The sequence below is a fragment of the Meriones unguiculatus genome, chromosome 6 (assembly GCF_030254825.1).
Source record: "Meriones unguiculatus strain TT.TT164.6M chromosome 6, Bangor_MerUng_6.1, whole genome shotgun sequence".
In the NCBI taxonomy this organism is placed as follows: Eukaryota; Metazoa; Chordata; class Mammalia; order Rodentia; family Muridae; genus Meriones; species Meriones unguiculatus.
This window is the reverse complement of record NC_083354.1, coordinates 30436942-30464477: the sequence shown is the minus strand read 5'-3', so window position 1 is coordinate 30464477 and position 27536 is coordinate 30436942. Positions and strand designations below refer to the sequence as shown.

Below are 27536 nucleotides of genomic sequence, written 5' to 3'. Positions count from 1 at the left end.
AGTTAACCACATGAGCAAGGATGTGGAAGAGATGCTTCAGGCTAACACTCCCTTTTCATGTGTATCCTCTGGTTTAGTGGTTCTCACATGGGTCCCAAGGGCATTCCACACAAGCGCATGACAGCTCTCTGACAATGCAAACACTTTGTGATTGAATCAGAAAATCTGACTCATAGAAAAAAATGTTTATACTCTCCATTTCAAACCATTTTCCTGTAAAGATTAGAAAATGAAAAGCTTCTTGAGAGCCAAGCCTGCCTACAGGATTCCTACGATAACTTACAAGAAGTGATGAAATTTGAAACTGACCAACTTTCCAAAAGCCTCCAAAACTCCAAACAAGAGAATGAAACTTTGAAGTCTGACCTGCACGTAAGTGATGAACAGGGTCGTAACTGTGGATGGATCGTGGATCTGGGCTTCCTGTCCTGTGTTCTCTGACTTCCTATACCAACCATGGAGCTTGATAGTTTTTTTTTAACTGCCTGATACTTCCAACTGTCAAACCTAATATACGGTTGTCTTATAGAATTTGGTGGAGCTTTTTGAGGCAGAAAAAGAGCGCAACAGCAAATTATCGTTGCAGTTTGAAGAAGATAAAGAAAAGTGAGTGTTGTTAATTCTTCCTATTAGAATAACCTGCAGTCCTCCTGCCTGAGTCTTCCATGTGCTGGAAATATAGGCATGTACTACCTTTTTTTAAGATTTATTCATTATTTATATAGCATCCTGCCTGCAGATCAGAAGAGGGCACCAGATCTCATTATAGATGGCTATGAGCCGCCATGTGGTTGTTAGGAATTGAACTCAGCACCTTTGGAAGAACAGCCAGTGCTCTTAACCTCTGAGCCATCTCTCCAGCTCTGTGCACAGCTTTTAACTTGTGCTTTTCTTATTAACATCCTGTGAGGAGTTATTTTCTGTTGGGCTGTAGCTCAGTGATTAGCATACTTGCCTATTATGTTTGAGGCTTAAATCCCAGCAACACAAAATTAAAAAAAAAAAAAAAAAAAAGATTTGTTTTCCTTTAAAGCATTGCAGCAGATTTTATGTGTCTGTGAAGAAAGCAACTTCAGTTGGTAGTGAGCTTAGCAGCTAAGTAGCCCTGACCCTAGCACACATAGCCATAATGAGCAAGCGCCTCCGTAGTCACAGTGTGTGGACAGTGCCACTGATTAGTCTTTGCTTCTGTCGCCGTTGTTGGGGTTTGGTTTGGTTTCATTGCTTGGTGGCTTTTAGAGACAGAGTCGCACTTTGTAGTCCTGCTGCCCTGAGACTCCGAGATCTCCCTGCCTCTGCTTCCTGAGCACTGGGGTTAGTGTGCATACCAGACCACACAGGGTTAGTGTGTGTGCACACCAGACCACACAGGGTTAGTGTGTGTGCACACCAGACCACACAGGGTTAGTGTGTGTGCACACCAGACCACACAGGGTTAGTGTGTGCACACCAGACCACACAGGGTTAGTGTGTGCACACCAGACCACACAGGGTTAGTGTGTGCACACCAGACCAGACCACACAGGGTTAGTGTGTGCACACCAGACCACACCAGACCACACAGGGTTAGTGTGTGTGCATCAGACCACACAGGGTTAGTGTGTGCACACCAGACCACACAGGGTTAGTGTGTGCACACCAGACCACACAGGGTTAGTGTGTGCACACCAGACCAGACCACACAGGGTTAGTGTGTGCACACCAGACCACACAGGGTTAGTGTGTGCACACCAGACCAGACCACACAGGGTTAGTGTGTGCACACCAGACCACACAGGGTTAGTGTGTGCACACCAGACCACACAGGGTTAGTGTGTGTGCACCAGACCACACAGGGTTAGTGTGTGTGCACACCAGACCAGACCACACAGGGTTAGTGTGTGCACACCAGACCAGACCACACAGGGTTAGTGTGTGCACACCAGACCACACAGGGTTAGTGTGTGCACACCAGACCAGACCACACAGGGTTAGTGTGTGTGCACACCAGACCACACCAGACCACACAGGGTTAGTGTGTGCACACCAGACCACACAGGGTTAGTGTGTGCACACCAGACCACACAGGGTTAGTGTGTGCACACCAGACCACACCAGACCACACAGGGTTAGTGTGTGCACACCAGACCACACCAGACCACACAGGGTTAGTGTGTGCACACCAGACCACACAGGGTTAGTGTGTGTGCATCAGACCACACCAGACCACACAGGGTTAGTGTGTGCACACCAGACCACACAGGGTTAGTGTGTGTGCATCAGACCACACAGGGTTAGTGTGTGCACACCAGACCACACAGGGTTAGTGCATGCACACCAGACCACACCAGACCACACAGGGTTAGTGTGTGCACACCAGACCACACCAGACCACACAGGGTTAGTGTGTGCACACCAGACCACACCAGACCACACAGGGTTAGTGTGTGCACACCAGACCACACCAGACCACACAGGGTTAGTGTGTGTGCACACCAGACCACACCAGACCACACAGGGTTAGTGTGTGTGTGCACCAGACCACACAGGGTTAGTGTGTGTGTACACCAGACCACACCAGACCACACAGGGTTAGTGTGTGCACACCAGACCAGACCACACAGGGTTAGTGTGTGCACACCAGACCAGACCACACAGGGTTAGTGTGTGCACACCAGACCAGACCACACAGGGTTAGTGTGTGCACACCAGACCACACAGGGTTAGTGTGTGTGCACACCAGACCACACAGGGTTAGTGTGTGTGCACCAGACCACACAGGGTTAGTGTGTGCACACCACACCAGACCACACAGGGTTAGTGTGTGCACACCAGACCAGACCACACAGGGTTAGTGTGTGCACACCAGACCACACAGGGTTAGTGTGTGCACACCACACCAGACCACACAGGGTTAGTGTGTGCACACCAGACCACAGGGATCCTCTTACTGGAGTACACAGCTGACTGTCATTTCTGTTCCACATTCTTTTTCTGTCTCAGTGAGTCTCTGTCAGAATCTCAGGGTCACACTCGGGAGAATCTCTGTCTCCGGGTCATTCTTTACAACATTCAAGGACTGTCCTTGGCCCGGGCACACTGTTGAAGGTACAGCGTGCCTCTGCCTGAGACATAAAGAGCTAACACTTGTCATGCCCTGTGAGGCAGGCGTGTGCTGTGGGTGCCGGGACACACAGTGAGACGGTGAGTGAGACGTCCTGGTAGTCGTGGACTTCACGTTCCATCTCTGACAGTGGGTAATTAACATCAACCTGGAAAAAATAAGAGTCGGTCAAAAATGAGTCCTCACTAAGCTCGTTTGCACAGGAGCGTGCTCTCCAGCCCCGGACTAGCCCAATGGACTTGGCTTGAGTGGCATTCAACTTCTCCTGGGTGTGCACACTGAGCTCATGCTTTCATTAATTCTTTTCCAGAGAAATCGTAAAGGTTCTTGAGGCTGTGAGTCAAGAGAAACAGAAGGAGATGGCCAAGTGTGAGCAGCAGGTCAGCCTCTCAGTCAATCACAGAATTCGAAATTTGTAGCTTTATTCCCAAAGTCCAGCAAAGAAAGCATTAAACCCTCAGTGTTAGAAATCACTAATTAAAACGCTGAAATTTCCCCTGAGTTTACTCTTTTTCTTGTTGTTGTTGCTGCTGCTGGGGTTCAAACTTAGGCCACTGAAGTCCATCCCAGCCTAGGCCTGGTTTGTTTGGTTTTTGCTTCTGAGATAGGCCTATCTGTGTGATTCTGCCTGGCCTGGAGCTTGCCATGTAGCCCAACTGATCAACAGGTCACTGGCTGTGGGATTAAGGCGTGTGCCACCACACCTGGCCACCTTTGGCTTATTCATTCATTCATTCATTCATTCTGATGCAGTCACACACCATAGCTACCCTGAAATTTACTCTGTAGCTCAAGCTTACTCTGAACTTAAGAGCATCCCGTTCTTGCCTTCCACATGCCAGGGTTGTCGTGGCATCAGACTAGTTCTGTTGTATTTTGAATTTTTTATTCTTTTTTTTGGTGGTGGTGGTGGTGCTGGTGCGGGTGTTTTTTCGGGGGTTTTTTGTTTTTGTGTTTTTTTTTGTTTTTTTTTTTTTGGTTGGTTGGTTTTGGTTTGGGGGAGGGGAAAGGAGTTTCCAGGCTGGGTTTCTCTGTGTAGCCCTGGCTGTCCTGGAACAAGCCACTCTTTAGACCAGGATGGCCTTGAACTCAGAAATCTGCCTGCTTCTACCTCCCAGGTGTTGGGATTAAAAGTATGCACCATCACTATTTGGCTTGAATTTTCTTTTTTTTTTTTTTGTACCTTTCTCTCCCTCCCTCTGTGTCTGTCTGGTGTGTGTGTGTGTGTGTGTGTGTGTGTGTGTGTGTGTAGATTAGAGAACAGCTTTGTGGAATGAGTTTTCTTCCTTGACTTTTATGTGGGTTTAGAATGAAACTCAAGTTGCTGGGTAATCTATTTTACCTCCTGAGCCCTCACCAGTCCTGGTTCTATTATTTTTTTTAACTCTTTTATAAGCTCCCTGGTGGCCATGATAGGTGCGGTGCTCACTTGGCAGACACCGCGAAACCACTGTCCTTCCGACATTGTCTCTAGACTCAGATGTGCAGAGCAGTTGTCAGCTTCTTTTTGCTGTTTCTAAATGTATATGATTTGTTTGTTTTCACCATAGATGGCAAAAGTACAGAAACTAGAAGAAAGCTTGCTTGCTACTGAAAATGTTATCAGTTCTCTGGAAAAGTCTAGAGCTTCTGACAAGGTATATAAAGTTTGGCTTTCATGACTCTATTTTTTGTTTATTTTTGTTGTAGTGTTGTCTATTTAAAATTAGAGACAGAGTTTTTTTCTACGTAGCCTGAGCTGGCTTTGAAATCGCAATCCTTTTAGTTACGCTTCTGGGAAACAGATATGTATCACTGTCCTGCTTTACATTTCTCTATAAATGCCGCTTAGACATTCCTGTCTCTTACACCATCCCACACCTCCAGCATGACTTAAAAAACTGTCTGCTTCATGTACATTTAGGCCCTTTAAGGGTGCTGGAGAACAGAAAATTCAGTTAGGTAATTTGTAAAATAACCTCAACTACAAACTACTCTTGTTTCTTTTTGTTGTTTGTTTGTTTGAGACATGGTTTCAATGTGTAATCCTGAATGGCTTGGAACTTACTAAGTAGACCAGGCTGGCCTTAAACTCACCAAGCATTGCATGTCTTTGCCTCTCTAGCACTGAGATGAAACGTCCAGGTTCCTCTGTTCCTTTAGATAGCTTATTGTAACACACCTTGTCCTTTCAACTGGAATGCTGACATTACTCTGACCCTTTTCACTGACTCTAAGTTCATGATACAGACTCTCAAATCCTTGGTGTTGACTTTGCCAGAATAATAAAAGTGACTTTGTTTGTTGAAATATAAAAATGAGCATAATGGTCTTGCCTACCATACCAGCAACTAGGAGACTGAGGCAAGAAGCAGTTAAGAGGCCAGCCTGAGATACATAGAGTTATGAAAGCTAGCCTGAGCTACATAGTGAAATCCTATCTCAAGGGGGGGGGCACTGTAAAAGGTAGAATGTCACTTAATACTTTGCTAAAGTAAATTGACTTTATTTGTTGCTATTAGGAAACCAGTACTTCGTGTTGGTGCTTTATTTACTAATGTGACCAAATACCCTCAAGGAGTTTATAGCAGGAAAGATTTCTTCTCCTCATGAGGGGCAAGGCATAGCTCTGTGTTCATAAGGAGCTCTTTGTAGCTGCTTATTGAGTAGCACTTAGGAGGCACTGAGAGCCTGGTGGGAGTCGGTGCTGCCTGTCACCCTAGTGCCCACTTCCTCCAACAAGGCCTTGGCGCCCACATCATCTACATGCCCTCAAAACAGCACTGGGAATCAGTGTTCAAACAAGACTGTGAGGAAAATTTTATTCAAACTGCAACAGTTCATCTTTTAAAATTATCTCCATCATGTCACTGGTTTTAAAGATAATGTCTTTATCCTTGTCAGGAACTTGTCACCAACCTCATGAACCAAATCCAAGAGTTAAGAACATCAGCTGGTGAAAAAGCAGAAACCATAGATACCCTGAAACAAGAGCTACAAGACATAAATGTAAGTTTGTCACAGGGTACTGAGTTTGAGCACAGCATGATTCACAGGCTCTTCAGGGGGCCAGAAGGTAAAAAGATTGTATAGCGGAGCAAGTTCTTGTAGAAGTTCCCAGCCAGGGCACTTTTGAGCTGCAGTATGCACACTTCTGGACAGCAGTGTTCCTGTGCCCGGTCTTTGACCTGGAATGGAGTTCTCTGCACCATTTTACTGGTTAGAAACAAACTAGGTGTTGCCAGGAACAGTTAAGGCTAAAGTGGGCTCAAGAAAAAAAGAATTGCGTGTTTTAGTTAAATTTGCAGCTATTTTGGAATTATGTCCCTGATCTGAAACCTAGTACCATGTCCTGAAGTGTCTGTTTCTTAAGTACAGTGTTGATTCTTCGCCCTGTGCTTGGGCCAAGGTAAAGATTTTTACCTGCATCTGTTCTGTTCCAAAGGAGCATGCTCAGTCTACGTTCAGCTTCACAAGCAGACTAAGCTGACAGGCCACGTGGTTTCCACACCTTGGTTTCTTTTGCCATTTGCACTAGCTCTTCCTCCTTCATTAACAAGGCTTTGCTGAGCTGCAGAGGTGGCTTAGTGGTAAGAGCAATTGCCGCTCTTCCAGAGGGCCTGGACGCTGCCGCACTGGGCATCACACGGCACCTGTCACTCCAGCTGCATGGGATTTGATGCCCTCTCTTGTCTCTGTGGGTACCTGCACATTTCTGGCTGCAAGTGTATGTGTGCACAGATACACACATAAAAAATAATAAAACTCACACCTTTAATCCCAGCATCCAGGGAGGCAGAGGCAGGCGGACATCTGTGAGTTCGAGGACAGCCAGGGCTACACAGAGAAACCCTGTCTCGAAAAACCAATAAATAAGTAATAAAAATAAAATTGAAACCAACAACAGCCACAGGGGTTGCTGAATTAGCTTGTTAACGTGGCCCTCACTTTGGAACTAAGGTCTTTGAAGTTGCTTTGGTGTACAGGTAAGCAGAATTCCAACAGAAAGCTCTTGTCTAGCAACTTTGTTTTCTGCAGTGCAAATACAATGCTGCTGTGGCTGACAAAGACGAGAGCAAAGAACTGATCAGCAGACAGGAAGCGGATATCCTGAAGCTGAAAGAGACTCTCAGACTGAGAATCCTCTCAGAGGACATCGAGGTGGGTGTTATTACCAAGGTTCTCTCTCTCTCTCCTTTTTGAGACAGGATCTCACTGTCAATCAGGCTGACCTTGAACTCACAGAATTTCACCTTCCTCTGCCTCCCAAGAATTAGGCTTGGCATTTCCATTTTCTTTTGTGCCTTATTACTTGGCAATGTTTATTTCTGTAGGGGTGTTTTTAATGAATAAATAGACTCTTCTAAAGAAAAAAAAAAAGAATAATTGACAATTAGGAGCTGACAAACTGACTCATAAGGTAAAGTTACTTCCCACTGAATTTGACCACCATATTTTCATTCCCAAAACCCACATGATGGAAGGAAGGAGTGGACTGTTTCATTGTTGAAAACTCAGCAGTAAAAACTGTTGGGTCCTATTTACAAAAATAAAATGTATCAGGATCTGTTTGTTGTTGTTTTCCAGACAGGGGCCATCTGTGTAGCCTTTGCTGTCCTAGACTTGCTTTGTAGATGAGGCTAGCCTCAAAACTCACAGAGATCCGCCTGCCTCTGCCTCCCAGTGAGTGCTGAGATCACAGGTGTGTCCACCACTCCCAGCTGTGTATCAGACTCTTAAGGAGAAAGTTTAACAAGTGATTCCAAGGGATGTGAAGGAAAACTTGAAAAGGAAAGTACAGAATTATTGTAGACACAGAAATAGAATTCCAATTCAAATCCCAATTTTTAAAAATTAGTGAGAGCTGGGCATGGAGGCTCTGCCTTTCATCTCTCTGTTTGGGAAACAAAAACAGGACTACATAGGAAGTTCAGTCAGTCAGGGTTACCCAGTGAGACCTTGTCTTGAAAGGAGAAGAGGAAGAATCCAGGTCTGAGTAGAAACTACATACACTAAAAAACTCATGTCAAATAAAATATTTTGTTGTGTGTTGAGTTGTAATGTATCCAAAGGTAAACAATTCACCTGAAAAAAGAGTGAATACAAGGTAGAATGTGGCATAGCAAGTTTCTGTGTGTGTCTATCCCTGAGGCCAGAGATCATGGTTTCATATTTTAGGCACCATCAATCCTGTTTTTTTGAAATAAATTCTTACTGTGACTTGGAAGATTTGCCAAGGCTATCCAGCCCGTGAACTCCAGGCATCCTCCTGTCTCTACCTCTCCAGTGCTAAGATCAGAGCCCTGCCATTACACCCTTTTATGGGAGTGTTACGGACTGAGCTCAGTCTTCACGATTGCACTAGTTTCCTTTCTGTTGCTGTGATAGAACACTGCTTGAAAACAGCTTGGAAGAAAACAAGTAACAGGACAGGAGCCTACTACAGAGAGCCTGTGAAAGACTCTACCTAGCAGTGTAGCAAAGCAGATGCTGAGACTCATAACCAAACCTTCGGTAGAGTGCAGGGAATCATATGAAAGAAGGGGGAGTTAGTAAGACGTGGAGAGGACAGGAGCTCCGCAAGGACCAAATATATAAGGGCACAGGGGTCTTTTATGAGACTGTTTCTCCAACCAAGCACCATGTATGGATATAACCTAGAACCCCTGCTTGGATGTAGCCCATGGTAGCTCAGTATCCAAGTGGGTACTCTAGTAAGGGGAACAGGGACTATTTCTGACATGAACTCAATGGCTGGCTCTTTGACCCTGCCTCCCTGAGGGAGGGAGGAGCAGCCTTGCTAGACCACAGAAGAGGACATTGCAGCCAGTCCCGAAGACACTTGATAAGCTAGGGTCAGATGGAAGGGGAGGAGGTCCTCCCCTATCAGTGGACTTGGAAAGGGGGAAGGATGGTGGGATGGGGGGGGGATAAGGAAGGGGGCTACAGCTTAAAAAAATAAAAATTATAATATATAAAAAAAAACTGGCAAGAAAGAAAAGAAAGAGAGAGAGAGAAAAAGAAAGAAAGAAAGAAAGAAAGAAAAGAAAGAAAAAGAAAGAAGAGGAAAGAAAGAAAGAAGAAAAGAAAGAGAAAACAGCTTGGAAAGTTTTTATTTGTCTTACACTTCAATCACAATTCATCCTTGATGGAAGTCAGGGCAGATCCCTAAGCAGAAACCATGGAGGACCACTGCTTGATAGCTGACTCCCAGGCTCATGGTGACCATAGGAGGGTGCTTTCCACAGCCAGCTTTCCTGAAGACACGCCCACAGGCCAATCAAATCTGGGCTGTTTATTTACTTTTCAGCCATGGGTTTGGTGATTTGTTTTGTCAGTTGTGTTGGGGGGGGGCGGTGCTGTACTCCTGCAGGCCAGAAGAGGGCTTTGGATCTCCTGGAGCTGGATTTAAGTTAGTCATGGGATGCCCAATGTGGATGCTGGGAACTGAACTTCAGTCCTATGCAACAACAGCTTGTTAATAAGAGCTGGTCATATTTTCAGACCATCTTTAAAGTCTGTGTGCACCTGTGGATGTGGGAAGGAAGGATGAGCGCTGTTCTGTGGTTCCCAGAGATTCATAGTTTACATCCATAGGAAGTACATATGCAGCCATTAGGAACTCTGCCAGAGGTTTCAGTAGCCTGTGTCACTTCTCTATCTAGGCTATTTACCTTCTAGGATATAAAACCAAGAGTCAGATTAAGGATATAGCTATGTAGATAAAGTGCTTGCTACGTAAGCATAAAGACCCATGTTTGAATCCTCAGTCAATGTAAAAGCTGGGCTCAGCAGACCAAATCTGTAACTATAGTTTAGCACTGGAGGGCACAGGCAGGCAGATCTAGGGTGCTTGCTGGCCAGCTAGTTTAGCTAAAAAGGTTTACTCCAGGTTCAGTGAAAATTCTTGCCTTACACAAAATAAGGTGGACAATAATAAAAATGCCCAACATGGCTTCTGACATCCATATGTATTATGTAGGCATGTACATGCATACATATGTCTGCAAAATATACACATACAATCCCATAAAACTCTATTAGTGAGACATTAAGTAAGCTCTGTATCTTGGGTGTTCTCCGTGAAAAGATCAGCTCTAAAATCCTGTTTGGGAAGAGAGTACTATCTAGCTTTAAATAGACTGAATCTACTGGAACCATACCTAGGCCTAACATATATATCATCTGGTTGGGGTGTCTTGGAGCAGTTTAGCACATAAGCCAAAGGAAAGAAAAATAAGATTTTATTTATAACTTTCCTAACTTTAAAATTTGTAGTGGTATAATAATGATTTGTGAACTGAATGACGCAGTTAAGAACTATTTCCTGTGGGACATTGTTCCCTAACAGAGGGATATGCTTTGTGAAGATTTGGCCCATGCCACTGAGCAGCTGAACATGCTCACAGAGGCCTCAAAAAAGCACTCTGGACTCCTGCAGTGTGCCCAAGAAGAGCTAACCAAGAAGGAGGCCCTGATCCAGGAGCTTCAGTACAAGGTGAGTGTCACCAGCAAGGTGAGGGGCCTGGCTTCCCCCCTTGGCTAAGTTCTCTATATACAGAAACGGAGCAATTAGAGACTTGGGGCACTTACCCATGGACTGTGAACTTGGGTTTCCTCATGGGAGTCTTGCTTAGCTACTTCCTTCCTTGCCCTAGGTCTTTGACACTTGACAGCAATGTCTCCGATGAGATTGTGGCTGAAATGTAAGATAGTAAAACAAAACTATAGCATTCTTCTAAATAATATATTGTACAGACACACATATATAACATTTAGTAAACATCTTTTTTTGCTGTTGTTTGAGATAGGTCTCACTATTTATGCCAGGTCAGCTTTGAGCTCATGATTCTCTTGCCTCCACCTCCCAAAGTGCTGAGAGTGCAGATACAAGGCACTATACCCAGAATAAAACAGCTTTTCTACACTGACAAATAATTAGATACACTTATGAGGCTCATACCAATAGGTTTTGCTGGAGTCAGTTGAAATAATCTTGCTATGTAGCCCTGGCTTGCCCGGTACTCAGTCAGTAGCCCAGACTTGGCTGGTACTCTGTAACTCAGGCTGCCCTCAAACTCATGGTAATCCTCCTGTCAGCCTCCTGAATTCTGGGATTACAGGCCTGGGGCTCATCACCTGCCACAATGTGTCACTACAATGTGTGTACGTTATATAATGATTAATCAAGTTGGTTAATATATCCATCATCTCACAAACAATTTTGTTTGTGATACAGTTTTAAATCTACTGCCTTTCCTATTTTGAACTATACTTTATACATTATTTTTAGCTATGTTCAAATTATATTGCATAAGATCTTAAAAACTTGCCTCTGAACACCTGTGTGTCAGAACACTTCTGTCCTAACACCTCCCACTCAGGGCTCTTCAACTCCCCAGTCTTCAGTAACCACTGTTCTGCTCAGCACCCCTGAGTCAGGCTGTTTTGGATTCCCCACTTGGCTTCTGTCAATTACAGGACATCTTGTAGGTTCATTCATTTTCCTGCAGAAGACAGTCTGCCTTGCCTTCTAGGTTGGCTAGTGTTCTTCTGTATCTCAGCACTTGTTTTGGTTTGTTTTCATCTGCTGTGTATACTGAGGTTTCCTATGGACTTAGCTATTGTGAACGAGGCTGTGGGTATCGTATCACAAACTGGGGAGCTGTTTCAGTGGATGGAGCAGCTGCCAGGCAAGCACAAGTCCTAGAGTTTGGACTGCAGAGCTTATGTAGTAAGAGCCAGGAAGGCATGGTGGCCCACTTGTAAGCCCAGCGTGCAGGAGGCAGAAGTGGAGAATCTCCTGATCACACTAGCTCAGGCAGTAAGCAGAGAAACTGCCTCAGTGGCAGCTGGCTTCCACAGACATTCGTGTGCACTTGCTCCCACACATAGGTGAACCTGCAAACGTGTGAACATTCCTACATGTATGCACGAATACTATGCGCACGTGCACGCACACACACACAATTAATTTCATTTCCTTCAAATATACACTAGAACTGAAGTTTCTAGCCATATTAGAGTTCTAGTTTGTTTTAGGGGTACCCTTCCCCACTTTTCATGAGTTTGTACTGATTGGCATATTATTAGCAGTGTAATCTCTCTCCATGTCTTCACTAGTACATCACTTTCATCTTACAGGGATTTAACACTATAATTTTGATTTTTTTTCTGATGGTTGGCAGTGAGGAAGCTTATCATTTCTAATTGGACTTTGTGGTCTCATTATTTTCTAAACTATAACCTGTTATCTGTGCAATTTGCCCAGTTAAACCAAAAGAAAGAGGAGGTGGAGCAGAAGAAGAATGAATATAACCTTAAAATGAGGCAGCTGGAGCATGTGATGGACTCTGCTAAGGAGTATCCTCAGGTACTTTCCCAAAGAGAAAACATGTACATAGTTAATGCTATTTCTTGGTCATTTTAAAGAAAAAGCTCTTGTTAACACCTCCTGCCTGCTTTCTATTTGGTAGTCTTTTGTGTGCTTGGATAGGAATTAAAATAATGAGCTGAATGGTCTATCACCATGCACTGTACTAGGGGCCTGGCATATACAAGAAAATGCACATTTTATCTGTTAGTGGTATAGAATGAAAATGAAATCTTAATAGTATCATGTAATCAAGCATTTGGATGAAGTGTGGTTTTGTTTCAGAGTCCCAAAACACCGCCCCATTTTCAACCTCATTTGGCAAAACTCCTGGAAACACAAGAACAAGAGATAGAAGACGGAAAGGCCTCGAAGACTTCTTTGCAACACCTTGTAACGAAGCTAGATGAAGACAGAGAGGTCAAAAATGCTGAAATCCTCAGACTGAAGGTACATGCCCTTTGTTTTTCAGTGAACTTTATTTTGACGTCAGCAGCTTCCTTCTAGCTGCTGCTGGTCCAACTTCAAAAGGCCAGAACTGTATCATAGATAGAGAAGTCTTCCTCCCACCCCGAGCTGCAGTCTACTTTGTTGTCCCTGGGAGTTCCCAGTTTCTTTTCTTTCCTTTTAAAAGCTTTTCAGTGCATACTTTATCCATTCTAAGCCCCCTTTCTTGGCCTTGTGGGGGCTTATACAGCGCTTATATGGTTTCCACAAACCACATTGGTATAGGCAGTGAGGAAAAGGCCTGATTCCTTGAACTTCACCTCATAGTGCTGTCTTAATCTTTGCCAGCCTAAAAGATACAGTGTATTACCTCAACACAGTTTTAAATGTGTGCACGTGTGTGTTAGGTGCAGGTTCATACTTTTGTGGAGGCCAGAGGTCAGCATCACACCTATTTCTCTATCACTTTCTACCTGATTTGTAGGGAGGGTCTCAGAGCAGGCACTGTACTGTCGGAGCCGTCTTCCTTGCGCCCTTAGTGTGGTTTTAGATCTAACTTTTGTTCTTTTCTTTCCTCCTCCTCTTTTCTGACCTTTCCCTCGCCTTTTGCGAATGTGACTGTCAGTATATGATGTAGAGTGTGTTCATTGTGTGCATGGGGCACATATAGCACAGAATGTGTGTGGAAGTTAAAGGACGGCCGCAGGTGTCAGCCTTCACCTTCTACGTGTTTGCTGCTGGGTGTGTGGATCAGAGATTGGCTGATCCACAAACTTGCAAGGATTTCATTCTCCACCACCACTGTAAGAGCATTACAGACATGTGCTACTCTACCAGGTTTAAGTGTGTTCTGGGGATTCCAGCCCCAGTCCTCACATGTGCATGGGGTAAGTGTTTTACCCACTGAGCCATCTCCCCAACTGCCTTTCACCTAGGAGATAGGGCCTCACTCTATAGTTATAGAGACCAGGTTGACCTTTAACCCATGGTGGTCCTTTCCTCAGCCTCCTGAGTGCTGGGCTGACAGGAATATGCCACCCTACCTGGCTATGAAGTGTGGCCTCAGTTTTCAATATACTTAGGTTAATTGGCACCTATCATTTTTCCTGCTAGCAGGCCTTTGCTGCATACACTGTTGAAGACACTGAGCATGTTCATGAGTCAGTTCTAAGACTCTAAGAGCTTGTCAAAGACTATGTGCAACCCAGTAACCCAGTGCTGTAAGAGGAACTCAAAAAGGAATGCCTGTCTTGGTCACAACCTTTTCTTTAGGGGAGTCAGGGCTGACACTGGGTCACACTTCAGAGCCCTTGGCTGTCCTGGAACTCCCTATGTAGTCCAGGCTGGCCTCAAACTCACAGCTTTGCTTGCCTCTTCCTAAGTGCTGGGACCACAGGTGTGCGCCACTTCAGCCAGCTTCAGTCACAGCCTTGAGAAGCAAAATAACACCCACTCTAATGTGTCTTCTGGGGGAAAAAGTTATTTGGTGTATTCTCAGGATCAGTTGTGTGAAATGGAAAATCTGCGCCTGGAATCTCAGCAATTAAGAGAGAAAAACTGGCTCCTGCAAAGTCAGCTGGATGATGTTAAAAGTCAGAAGGATAGTGGGTGAGTAAGGGCCAGGCATCCCCAGCTGGACTTGTCTGCCTGAATGTCCTTCAGGGAACAGGTTGAAGTGGGCTTTACCAGCATAGGACGTTCCACTGACCGGGGAAGTGCTTGGTTGGGTTTGAATTGAGTGTCATAGGGATGTGAGCTTTTTCCAGCATTGGAGGGTAAGATTACCACCCAGCAGCTAGGTGAACTAAACATTTGGAATATGTGAAATACTTGAACCAAACTACTTCATTTTAAAGTTTGTTTTCTTTTTTGTTTATTTCTTTTTTGTATTTTGTTTGGTTTGGTTTTTTAATAATTTTATTTTATTTTATGTGCATTGGTGTGAGGATGTCAAATCACCTGGAACTGGAATTAGAGACAGTTGTGAGCTGCCGTGGGTGCTAGGATTTGAACGTAGGCCCTTTGGAAGAGCAAACAGTGCTCTTAATCACTGTTTGCTCTTAACCAGCCCTGTTTGTTTTGTCTTTTGAGACAGTGTCTCACTATGTAGCTGGCTGTCCTGGAACTCACTTTGTAGAAAAGAAAATGCTGGCATTGAATTCACAGAGATCCCCAAGTGCTGAGACTAAATGCATGCCCAACTATACCCTGGTTTTTGTTTGTTTTGATTTTGGTTTTGGTTTTTTTGAGACAGGGTTTCTCTGTGTAGCTTTGGCTGTCCTGGGATTCGCTCTATAGACCAGGCTGGCCTCTAACTCATAGAGATCTGCCTGCCTCTACCTCCTGAGTGCTGGGATTAAAGGTGTATGCCACCACTGCCCAGCCAGTTTTGGTTTTTAAGTATGTAAATAAGACTCAAGAAGTCCTGCAGAAAAAGGGAGAGTTTCTTACCAGTTGGCGCTCTACTTGTCAGTATGGTTTAGGGAAAGCAATCTAGGCAGGCCATGTCCTGGACTCAATATCCAACACCACAAACAAAGCAAAACAAAAACCTCAAACCGTGCTGGTGAGTATATCTTTCACTATCTAGTTAAGTATGCAGTGTAGAATTTTAGTGTTGCCTATTAACTTTAAGAGGATTAACAACAGGAGAGACTGTTTATTAACCTGGTGTAATGATATATGCCTACCTGTAGCCCTACTCAAGATGTAATGGAAATAAATCAATATTTCAAGGTCATCTTCAGCTACATATTAAATTGAAGGCTAGCCTGGGCTATATAAGACTGTCTCCAACAGCAACAACAACAAAAATCAGGACCAGAAAGAACTCTGGGATGGGGCCCTTACTGAATTTCACCCCCCAAATTGGGTCCACACTTTTCAAGAGAAACTTGTCAGCTGCCTGGATATGTTCAGAAGCTGTCTTGAGACTGTCTAAAATATGAGATAAACAAACATTTGAACGTGTTAAAGGAAGCTCTGATTAACCTAGAGCAAAATGCTTGGCAATAGTTACTCCATCCTAAACCTCCAAGCCCACAGAGTTTCCTCCCATTCAGATTTCACCCATTATACTTGCTTTTAGTCATATCTTAGGTCCGGTTCATTTCTCCTCGTGGTTCAAAGCCTCCTCCTGCGGATCTCTCTCTCCTATCTCACTTGCTTCCTTCTCCTCCCCTCCAGATAAGGATGCCCCACCCTGTCCTGTCCTCCATTGCACAGCATTGGCTGGTTGTTTAATTGACAATTTAGAGAACAAATGGTGGCATGTTTGCACAAACTTGAGACAGGTGATGATAAGCATCACAAGGCAATGTCTAGATTGAAACCAGATAGTGGGAGAGAGAAATCAACATTTAAATGAACAAGGGTAAATTGTATACATTCCACAAGAACATTATACCAACACAGCATCTTAGTAAGCATCTTAGTGGGACCAGAGTAAGTCATTTGTAATAAGCAGTTCTCAGCCTGTGGGTCGTGACCCCCTTGAGGATTGCATATTAGATGTAACAGTAGCAAAATTAAAGTTATGAAGTAGTCATGAAATAATTTTATGGTTAGGTGTTGTGGTAAATTTTAAAAAGTATTGGACTATATATTGTTTATTATTATTTGCCCTATGATTATTACCATGGTATTATCTAACCTGCTGTCACAAATAATAAGACACAGGCACCTGTTAGATTTGATAACTGCCTTATTGACCTTGGGCAGATATTCCTACCTACAGTGTCTGCATCACCTCCCCATCCATCTCCCAGCCCGCATCCAATGCCATCCTTTTTAACCATCCATAATCTTATGAATATTTGCTTTTATTCATCTGGGCCTTTTCACACCATTATTGGAGTCTTTCCTCTCTTCTGCACGAGGTTTCTTCTCCATGCTAACCCATGGTGGTGTTCTCTTTCCTCTCTTCCTGTCTGCTTTTCTCCTGTGATTCTCCTGACCTGGAAGCCGGGGAACCTTAGCCATGCTTACCCCCTTCTGTTCTGCCCATGTATAGGCCATTTAATTAACTAATATTATATATATATATATATATATATATATATATATATATATATATATATCAATAAATATATATTTGTATATACAGATATGCAAATATATAGAGATATATTGTATATCTGTAACAATTGCCTAATGCCTGGAGCAGCTAGAAGATGGTGTTAGGTTCCCTGGAAATGGAGTTACAAGTGGTTGGGTGCCACCATGGAACTCAAACCCCAGTCCTCTGGAAGATCAGCAAGTGCTTTGAGCTGCTGAGCCATCTCTCCAGTACCACTGTCTGTATTTTAACCAAAAATAAAAATAAATCTTAACCTTGGATCATTGCACAAATAGCACATCTTTCGTTGACCTTGGGTGACTTTGCCATTGAGTCTGTTACCAGTTTTGACTAGGCTATGGTTGTGAAAGAAGGAAAGAATCCCTACTACACTAAGTTTTTCTTAGTTGTCTCCTGTTCACCTCCGAGATTCCTTGCAAAGCCCACGTCACTGGCCGATTCTCCAGGGAAGGCTTGCTGGCCACTGAAGTACATTTACTTTCTCAACCCAGGCCAACTTGCAGAGATGCACATGCCATCCAGGCACATCCCCTAGATTCGTTGATGGATAATTATTTTCTGTGCAGAGAGCCATATTGTATGTTCAGGAAGTCTCTGCTGTCTGTGTGCATGTGAAGCCAGAGAGGAACCGTTGGCTAACTGGAAAACCCAGGAAAGGGAAGACTCAGGCTCCAGGAGGCCAGTCCGCCCTTTTAGTCACGCTGTCTTCATGCTGCCACTCTGAGCTAAGCTGCTGCACTAACTTTCTGCGTTCTGTTCACCTTGCGTTTCAGTGTCAGAGTCAGCCCTGACGTCTGGGATGGCCCTGTTTATCCTGTGTGGGTCACAGTGATTAACTGTACCAATCCCCAGAGTTAGCTTTACCGTAGCTGCATCTAATAAATGTTCAATTAGTTCTTGGCTACACTTGACAGTGTTTCCCTTCCCACCCCTCATCTGTGCAGAAATGAGAGTCAACAGCTGAAGAACGCACGCGAAGAGGAGCTTGTCAAAGAGAGACTCGCTAAAGTAAGTGCACAGGTCTCCTCTGCGAGAGCTGCTTTTCTAACTAATATTTGTGGGTATTGATTTTAGAAACCATTTTGCTATTGAAATTATTGTGCTGCATTGTATGTCTCTATTCCCATTTATTAGCATGCTATTTACCATCAATATTAATATATAATTGAGAAGTAAAGGTGTATCTTCTGTCAGCCAGGCGTGGTGCCGCACACCTGTGATTCCAGTACTTGGGAGACTGGCACAGAGCAGTTGCCATAGGTCTGTTGCCCTGGCCACAGACAGCAACAACAAAAGGAAGTAGGACTGTGCTTCTGTAGGAAACACTGCATTTCTCACGTGCAGCTTGTCGACCTAGCACCAAGTGCTGCATCTTCCAGGTCCCATGCACTTGGGAGTGTGCAAATGGACATTGATTGGATTTGATTCACTTTTTTTTTTTTTAGTAAAGGTAGTAAAGAACCTAACCATGTTTTTTTAATTATAGAATAAACTCACTGAAGAAATGCTGAAAATGAAAACAGAGTAAGTGTGCTATTTTATAGTTCAAATCCATTTAAAAATATTTTTAGTGACTAAAGTGTAATTAATAAAATAAAATAAAATTTAAAAAAGTATTTTTAAACTTTATTATGGGGAGAGTGTGTGCGTGCCAAGTGTGTGGCAGTGTAAGCACAAACATGGGGTTGGTTCTCCTCTTCCACCGTGGGTTGTAGGTATCACACGGAGGCTATCAGGCTCGTGCAGCAAGTGTGGTACCTCCTGAGTCACCCTGCCAGGCCTGCTTCTTCTTTTTCTTTTTTTTTTTTTAATTAAATGTGTATGGGTGTTTTGCTCTGCCTGCATGTATGTTTGTGCACATATGTGTGCCTGATACCTACAGAGGCCAGAACCCCTGGAATTGGAGTTACAGAGTTATGAACTGTCCTGTAGGTGTAATTCTCTTCTAAAGGGAAATACACTCGTAACTGTTTTCCTTCTGTGGTATATGTGACTATAATTGATGTTTATTAAAGTCTTTTTTAAGATTTTTAAATTTTTATTTATGTTCATATGTATATATGAGCATGTATAGTGAGAATTTTGGAATTTTGGTTTCTTTAAAAACACAAAAATATTATAAGAATATATTTTCATTTTAATCCCAGGTGTGGGAATGTGGGGCTTTTTTGCAGCAACTGGCTGTGATTTGCCTTGTGCTCTGGCAGGGCATGATTTTGCCAGTTGCAGATAGTTTCTGCAATTGTATAACATTTGGAATTCTGGGGACATCTCAGAGAGTATATAAATGCCTGGTGGGAGTCAGTCATTGTTGGCTGGTTGGTGGCTATTGTTCGTGTTTTGTTAAATAGTCATGAACAAAGAAATAAGAAGAAATCAGACATCCTGTTGGCACAGATCAACTTACCCCAAGGAACTCTACATCCCTAATCAGCAGGGAGTAGTCTAATAATGACATCGCTCCCTCTCTGACCCCTGACTTTATTCAGGGGTCGCTTTCCTTCCCTCTTTCCTTTTTTTCTATATCTAGTGTTGGGTGGAGAGGGGTGGAAGAAAGAAGGACCAAGGAAGCAGAAAGTGCCAGTTACAGGTATGCACATGCATGCTAGTTCCTGTGTGACCTGCCCTTTGTGGGTGCTTGGAACTGAACTGCTGAGCCATTTCTCTAGCACCAAAAATATTTTTTCTTGATGCTATTTGCTCAACAGAGTTTTCAAGTAAATCCACTTTTAGCAAAACAAAAGAAACACAATAACGCATTGGCAATCTTTAGTTTTCTTAAGTTGCTATGAGGTTTTCTTCTCATGGACAATGAAGGCAGTTTAACAGGCTTCCAGCTAGCAGTGGTTAAGCTGAGATACAGGATGGTGAACTACCCAGCTAATTTGTAGAAGTGCAGCTAATTTAGATGTATCTTTTGAGACCTTATAGCTGTCTTCTGGCATGGTGTTTCTTGTTGTAACAGAAAACCTCAGTGATATGTGGTCCTTAAAGCACGCAGAACTCACATTGCACTGTGTACACACACACACACATTTTCTTACATGTTGCAGTAGCATAGGCAAAAAACATTTAATTTCATGTGCTAGGGGACTTGTGATACCATCAGGAACTGAGATGTCCCCATTATTCTGCTTTTGGGACTCTTGGCTACATTTGCCTACTGTAGCTCTAACATTGTGCCTTCATAGGTGGGGGCAGCTGCTACTTTGTTTTCTTCCAAGGTCTTATTGTGTAGCTCTAGAGTCCTGGCTGGCCTAGAATTCGTCATGTAGACCAGACAGCGGCAAGAAGCTAGCGCTCCTTGCATGTGCTCGGTACAGGCCAAGCGTCTGACACTGCTGAGATGTTGGTGCACTAGTGTGCCTTTCTTCCCACAGAATATCAAGTTCTTAAACAAGAAGCCGAGGTCTTCATTTCCTTCCCAGTGCCTTGATACAGTACTGGCAAAAGAAGGAATAAAGGTTTATTTTCATTTGCAATTCCGGGGGGATATAGCTCATCATGGTGGGGAATGGCATGGTTCAAGAGTAGGAGTAAGGAGGAAGCAGGAAGTATGGAAGCTGGGTATCATTGCATTTATATAGTCAGGAATTGGGAAGGAAACGGGAAGTACAGTTGGGCATTAAAAATTAATGGTACTCACCTCTAATCCCAGCACTCGGAAGGCAGAGGCAGGTGGTTCTCTTCAGTTCAAGGCCATCCTGGTTTACATAGTAAGTTCCAGGGTAGCCAGGGCTACATATACAGACCCTGTCTCAAACAAAACAAAAAAGCCCAAGCCTGGGCCCCAGAGTGAAACACTTCCTCCAACAAGTCTCCATTTCCTAAAGGTTCTGCAGCCTTCCAAAATACTGCCAATTAGCTGGGAACTAAGTGTTAAAATACAGGAGCCCAAGAGAACTTTCCCCATTCAAGCCGCATCCCCTGACTGACAATAAGGTAGGCAGGGCCAGCATCTGAGCTTCTATCCCAGCAAAGCAGTAGGAAGCTCCCCGACGTTACCTCCCTGGGTGCGCGTGAGCAGGATCAAGAAACACCTCGCTGAGGCCGTGCTGGCCTGTGGGCGGGCGCAGATCTGAGTGTCACCTCATGCCGGCAGTCTGTTATAGTCCGTGTGCGTTGTGTTTCCAGTGGGAAACCTGTAAGACTGAAGCAGTTCTCTGAGGTGGGTGGAACACTGCACTGTTAACTGGGTTAGAGAACGTGGGTAAGCTGAAGCACACACTCTGAGGGGACTGATGCTCCATTGTCTGAGTACTAGCTTTCCAGGCAGAAGTGATTTTATGTGCTTGGACACACTTAATTAAATCCTACACACTAAAGATACCTTCCATCTCCACTTGGGCAAGCAAAGTTTCATACTGAATTTTTATTATTTAGAAAAAATGGAAAACAGTTTGAAGCCAGTCCTGGTGGAAGACGCCTATAATCTCAGCACTGGGTAAGGGAAGTGAAGTCATCCTCGGCTGCACAGGAGCCTGGCTCCAAGTAAATAAGTCAAACGCTTTGAAGTGCTTTTCTCAGGACAGAAGTCATGACTTCTGACGTTCACCTCTCTCTCTAACCAGACTGAGGATGGAGCTCAGAGCCTGGGCCATCTTAGGAAGTGCTCTCCCACCCAGGTCCACCCCAGTTCTAGCTCACCCTCCTTTGCCAACGATACAGGATCCTGGAGATTAGTGATGCTTTCAAGTAGAAATCCTGAACTTAGAAATCTACCTAAAGGCCTGTTTTCTATCTCTTTGAAATACCATAAAGCGATGCTTATTCTTCCAGGCTAGAAGAAGTCCAAAGTGCACTTCACAGCAAGGAGAAGATCTGCCACAGGATGAGCGAGGAAGTTGAGCGAACCAGAAAATTGGAGTCTAGAGCATTTCAGGAAAAGGAACAAATGCGGTCAAAATTGGAAGAAATGTATGAAGAGAGAGAAAGAACCCTCCAGGTATGTTGGGTTTCCATGCTATGTAGATACATGAATAAGCAGAATTAGCAAAAACCACATTTGTGGTTCAGTTTCTCCAGTGTTCGGGGATGCGTGCCCACAGGAGTTTGACCACCTCTCGATGTATAATTGTGATCTTCCCATCCTTGGATTGACAGGAAATGGAAATGTTGAGAAAGCAACTAGAGTATCTTGCTGAGGAAAATGGAAAATTGATCGGTCATCAAAACCTCCACCAGAAGATTCAATACGTAGTCCGGCTGAAGAAGGAAAATATCAGGCTTACTGAGGTAAACTGAAACTACCCTAAATAAACGGTGGTTTTAAAGTGACTATTTCAGTAAAATAAATTGGTCATTGCTATATTATTGTTGGGTTTTTTGAGACAGGGTTACACTCTGAAATCCAGTCTGAAACAGAACTCACAGAAGTCCTCCTGTCTCACCCTTCTTGGTGCTGGGACTAAATTCTCATAGATGCCAATTTTTATTTAATATTAATTTACAGATTTTAACATTGTAGCTTTAATTTGAATATATACTTCTGAATTAAGTCAAGAAAATAGCTTCTCCTATAACAATTAAAAACTTAATTTTTCTTTCTTGTAAATTATAGGAGACAGAAAAGTTGCGCGCTGAAAATGTATTTTTGAAAGAGAAGAAAAAGAATGAATGCTAAAGATCCCAGCCTGATGGGGTGATCTTTTTGTGTACTATGTAAAGGTTGCCTTTGTATTATTCACATGCTGATTTCTGAACCAGCAGAGAGCTGGTTACAGATCAGACTTTGGATTGTTATTTTTTGGCTGTATCATATTTTGTAAACACTCCCTCTGGCACCTTCTGGTCGGTTTATTAAAAACCTGAATGGCCAATAGCTGAGGCAAGACAGGGAGGCAGGACTTCGGGGCAGAGATAGGAACTCTGGAAGAGAGTCAGGCTTGGGGTGCCAGAACTAAGAGAGGAGCCACGCGGCAGAACAGAGGTTACTGTAACCAGGTTACATTAAGAGCTAGTTGGGAACAAGTTTATATTAATAAAAAGTCTCTGTCATTATTTGGGAACTGCCATACCAAAAAAAAAAAAAAAAAAAGTCCCATTTTACCAGCCACAGCTCCTTACACATCACCTTGCTAGATTGGTTCTTTCAAGGTTGCTGCGTTTGCCCTCGTTGTAGTGCCAAACTACAAGGCCTCAGCACTGACCATGGTGTGTAGTAATCCTAAGTGCTGTGATGGATATTTTACATGCAAACACTGTTAAGTGGGAAGCAACGCATTTCAAGTCACTTGTGAATTCTGGAAGACCACAGTTGTGGTCCCCGTGAATGCTGGTCCATAGATTGTCCTTTGATAAACTTGATTGTGAATTTGATGGCTGATTTTGTAGCAAACTTGTTCATACAGGTTTATTTATAACTATTGTCATGAGTATTTTCTACATGTCCAGTTTTTCAAATAAAATCTTTTAAAAGCCAATTTTAAATGATGTGTATAAATATTTTGCTTGCATGTATCTTCACGCACTAAGTTTCAGTTACCTCATCTGTGAAATGGAATAGTTTATACCACATGGGGCTGGCTGGATGATCTATGCTTTTTATTTAGGAATTTATGTATTAGCGTAGCTGTGTTCAGGTGTAAGTACATGCATGCAGGGGCCTGCACAGGCCAGAAAAAAATATTGGATTTCCTGGAGCTTTGAGGTTGTGGGGAGCTGTGAGAGGCTGTGAGCTGCCTCAGTTGGTAGTTGGGACCCAAAGTCTGGTCCTCTGAAACAGCGGTTAGTGCTCTTAACTGCTAAGCAATCTCTCCAGCCTCAGTCACCTTTCCTGTCAGCCACGAAACCTCCTGCACGAGAAGCAGGGTGGCATGCGGGAATGTGAAGAAAGTGTTCCATCCAAGTCCCATACACACAAAATACACATTTGTACAGGTCTCGCTGTGTAGTCCTGGCTGGTCTGGGGCTAGGTAGGTCGGGCTGCTCTCCACTCAAGAGGCCCGCTCACCTCTGCCTCGAGGTGCGCCACCACTACACACTGTACACACTTGTAAAGCACTTTGTTTTTTATTTTCTTACAGGAAATGTACCAACACACAGCCACGGGTTCAACTCATGTATTGGGGAAGCACTAAGCTTATCCTTGAAAAATCTTTGCGCTAGTCTCAAGTCCTTGGCTAGCACAGTCCTTGCTATGTTGTCCAGGCTGGCCCCAGCCTCTGGATCACAGGCGTGCGCCTCCTGGCCTAGCTGCAGCCCTCCGTAAACTGCCGAGGATGACGTTAACCTGCAGTCTTCCCGCCTCTGCGTCCTGACGCTCTTTACACTCTTGATTACTTTACATGAACGTAGAAGTGATTGTGGTTCTCGAGGTCACGGACAGTGATTAACAAAGGAGATTTCTTTTCTCTTAGCACTCTTCCCAAGCAATTTTCAGTATCAAGCTGCCGGTCTCCTGATCCGCCACCAAGAGGGAGCAAGAAAGGCGGCCGGAGCTCGGCTTCCCGATTGCGAGGCCAGGGATCGGCGCCCATTCACGCAGACGGCAAGTGCGTCGCCCGCGCGGAAGGCAGGCCCGGCCGCCTTCCCCAGCCAGTTGGCCTTGGCCCGCCGCAGGGTTCCCGCAGGCGCACGGTCCGCTCCGCCCGGCCGCGGCGGGATCGGCGGCAGCAGATTCGCCACGGCCGCGGGCCTCCGGCTCCGCCCTCCCGGGCGCATGGCGAGCGGCACGCCGGGCCGGGCACCGAGGCCTCATGGCGGCCGGGCCGCCGTCCGCGCGGGGCCCCGTGTCCGCGGCCGCCTACCCTGACCGCCCGGTGGAGCTGCCCGCTCGCCTGCAGGCCGGCGCGATGCGGCGCCGCTTCTGGGGCGTGCTCAACTGCCTGTGCGCCGGCGCGTTCGGGGCCCTGGCCGCCGCCGCCGCCAAGCTGGCCTTCGGCAGCCAGGTGCGGCGGGCGAGGGAAGGGGGATAAGGCGGGCGGGCGGGCGGGGACCCGGTCGGCCTGCGCCCCTGCGGGACTGCGGGCCTTAGGCACTGCCCTGGGGAGGGGGCCGCACTACACCGCTCCATTTAAGCCCTTCTGCGCTAGGGTGGGATAACTGGCTGCCCGCCTCCTCCCATAGCTGGCTGCCCATCTCTTCCCGTCCTTGGCTAGAGCTCCTACTGAGCGCCTGCAGAGCACTCTCTCGCTCTGTCTCCTCTCTCTCTCTCCTCTCTTCTTTCTCTCCTCTCTCTTCTGTCTCCAGTCTTGTCACCCTCGGCTTCACAGTCGTCTGCAGCCGAGAGCTCGACCCTGACCCCTGACCGTGAGTTCCTTTCACTCTGGACCGTGAAAGTTTTTCTCAGTCTTTTCCAGTAGTGGTCAGGCTTTCCTTCTCCACTATGTAAGCAGGCTGCCCGTGGCCCTTACGAGGTTCTTCTGTAAAGCCATCCCTTTCCAAAAGACTACTCGGGTGTACATGGAAGAAAACCCTACCCGTTCCTACGGGCAAGCTGCTCTCTGCCAGTCAAGGTCTGCATATCCTTTGTAGGAGACTTGTAAAGCCCCACAGGCTGTGCTCTGTAGCTGCAGTGACACTTTCTCCTGCAGGTGAACATTGCCTTCTGTGTCTTAGGCATTGTTGCCATGGCAGGCACCAATTCTCTGATGTGGACCTTCTTTAGCCGGGGCCTCAGTTTCTCTATGTCTTCAGCCATTGCATCTGTCACAGTGACTTTTTCAAACATACTCAGCTCGGTGAGTAGCCTGGCGACCTTCTGCTTAGGGTTCTGAGTGAGTTGTCCCTGGTTTTCCAGGCTCTGGAAAGGACAGGAAGTAAAACAGGTTGGATTGGCTCCAGTCAAAGAGCAGCTAAACATGGAACACTCGGGAGTGAACCCTGAGTGTCACTCTGGGCTGACCTCATCTGAAGTCCCTTGGCCACTCAGAGCTCCCAGAACCCTAACATTAGCTATGGGGTTGGGGGTGGGGCAGCTGGTGAAGGTTCTTTGTGGAAATCCAAGGTCAACAAGGTGGAGGGAATCCAGTCAGTCCTGAAATGGAAGGGAGGCGGCCTCGCTTGGGTTTACGATCAGTTTATGGTCAGTACTGGCTGTGTGCTGGCCTCTGCTGGGCCTCAGTGGTTAAGTGCGGTAGCCCCTGGCTTCCACAGAGGAGACAGAAAGAAGCACATGGATTGATCCGATGAAGGTGGGAACTGCTTGGGAAGCACCAGACTGTGGCCCCTTCAGAAAGAAGTCAGCCACCAAGGAATGGTGGAGCTGACCAGGGTAGGCCAAGTGCCTTACGGCTTTCTCTCCCACAGGCTGTCTTGGGCTACGTGCTGTATGGGGAGTGCCAGGAGGTCCTGTGGTGGGGAGGCGTGTTCCTCATCCTCTGCGGGCTCGCCCTTATCCACAGGACGCTGCCACCCACCTGGAAGGCAGGCAAGCAGCAGTGACACCAGCTGGCAGGACAGACTACTCTAAAGATGCCTATGGCGACCACAGGCAGATGCCAGACAGCCGCTGGCCTCTGACCACCTCACACCTGGACGAGGGAAGCATTAGCTCCTATAGGAGGCAGATAACCACCACAGTCTGAAGACCAAGTCCTTGTTTGAGTCTTGTGTGCCAGGGCCACCTCAGTGAGTCCTGGAAGACTCTGATCTAAGGGATGCTCAGCAATGTGGCAAGTACTGAAAACATCCTGTGATTTTAGTCCCACTACCTGACCAGGCCCTTCACATACCCTGGAATCGGCAGCTGGCAGGGCAATGTGTCAGTCTGTCCTGCCTATGAATCCACAACAGAAGAAAACTTGGGCTAATAAACGCTTATTTAAAGCTACTGTGTATGGAATCTCAATTCTTTCCAACCTGGGGGTAAGGGCCTGCAGCCAGGTAGCTGAGTTCTCAGAATGGGGTAGTGGAGAAGGGGATTGTGTGCCCTGTCTCTGTCAGCCCAGTCTGCCTGTCTCTAAGCCTCATTCTTAATCCTCAGACCTCTTGCCCCTCACATCAGCAAGTCAAGCCCAGAGAGATGAGTGGTAAAGAAACTGTTCCGCACTCTAACAAGTCTCGAAACGCCCTTGTCTATGAAGGCTTCATGTCCCATGTGACGGTCTGTTCTGAGCCCTTCATTCTACAGTGAGGAAGAAAGCATTCAGGCCCCAGGAGGGTGTGTCTTGTGAGGGCCGGGCACCCATCAAGACCAAGCAGGAGGAGCTGGCGAGATGGCTCGGCAGTTAAAACACTTGCTATTTTTGCAGAGGACCCGGGTTCTCTTTCTCCCCCCCACATGGTGGCTCAGACCTCCGTAACGCCAGTCCTAGCACACGTGACACCCTCGTCTGACCTCTCCTAGCACCAGGCACACGTGGCACTCGTGTGTGCAGACGGTTACACACATAAAATAAATTAAAAAAACTTAAAAGCGTGGAAGGTTGCTGAGAGCCACTGGTAGGCCTCTCCAGGAAAGCCACCATGCACTCAGAAGTACGTCCTGTCCTCAGGGACTCTGCCTCCATCTGGATGCCTGCTGAAGCCTTCAGACATGGAAGAACCCAGGATCAGGATATTTCTCTACAGGGAGCATGAATCCTTTTCTGAAAAGCAGGAAAGTCTGCCTCTGG

The 27536-nt window shown here is 45.5% G+C and overlaps 2 protein-coding genes across 4 annotated transcripts in view; both read left to right on the top strand.

Moving 5' to 3' along the window:
* The window catches only part of Kif15 (kinesin family member 15), a 64348-nt gene extending 40946 nt beyond the window's left edge, over positions 1-23402 (top strand). For all 3 annotated transcript variants that reach the window (XM_060385002.1, XM_060385004.1, XM_060385003.1), the window contains 15 exons: positions 222-372; positions 530-606; positions 3414-3483; positions 4654-4740; positions 5987-6091; positions 7121-7243; positions 10434-10580; positions 12354-12455; positions 12741-12905; positions 14401-14510; positions 17925-17988; positions 18467-18504; positions 21760-21925; positions 22084-22215; positions 22541-23402. In XM_060385002.1, coding sequence (XP_060240985.1) covers positions 222-372; positions 530-606; positions 3414-3483; positions 4654-4740; positions 5987-6091; positions 7121-7243; positions 10434-10580; positions 12354-12455; positions 12741-12905; positions 14401-14510; positions 17925-17988; positions 18467-18504; positions 21760-21925; positions 22084-22215; positions 22541-22603 — 1600 coding nt within the window. In that variant the 3' untranslated portion in view covers positions 22604-23402. The remainder of the gene's footprint in view (positions 1-221; positions 373-529; positions 607-3413; positions 3484-4653; positions 4741-5986; positions 6092-7120; positions 7244-10433; positions 10581-12353; positions 12456-12740; positions 12906-14400; positions 14511-17924; positions 17989-18466; positions 18505-21759; positions 21926-22083; positions 22216-22540) is intronic.
* A 1118-nt stretch (positions 23403-24520) lies between these two features.
* Positions 24521-26752, top strand: Tmem42 (transmembrane protein 42). The gene is made up of 3 exons (XM_021661194.2): positions 24521-24869; positions 25515-25661; positions 26230-26752. Exons 1-3 carry the CDS (start codon positions 24678-24680, stop codon positions 26362-26364), a joined length of 474 nt encoding a protein of 157 aa, XP_021516869.1. The 5' UTR covers positions 24521-24677; the 3' UTR covers positions 26365-26752.
* The last annotated feature ends 784 nt before the right edge of the window (positions 26753-27536 follow it).

Bases quoted from the DNA above. Each gene is read 5' to 3' on its own strand.
- Tmem42 (XM_021661194.2), top strand. From the start codon at position 24,678: ATGGCGGCCGGGCCGCCGTCCGCGCGGGGCCCCGTGTCCGCGGCCGCC. The intron at 24,870-25,514 runs GTGCGGCGGGCG...TTTCTCCTGCAG, and splicing joins AGCTGGCCTTCGGCAGCCAG to GTGAACATTGCCTTCTGTGT. The intron at 25,662-26,229 runs GTGAGTAGCCTG...TCTCTCCCACAG, and splicing joins TTTCAAACATACTCAGCTCG to GCTGTCTTGGGCTACGTGCT.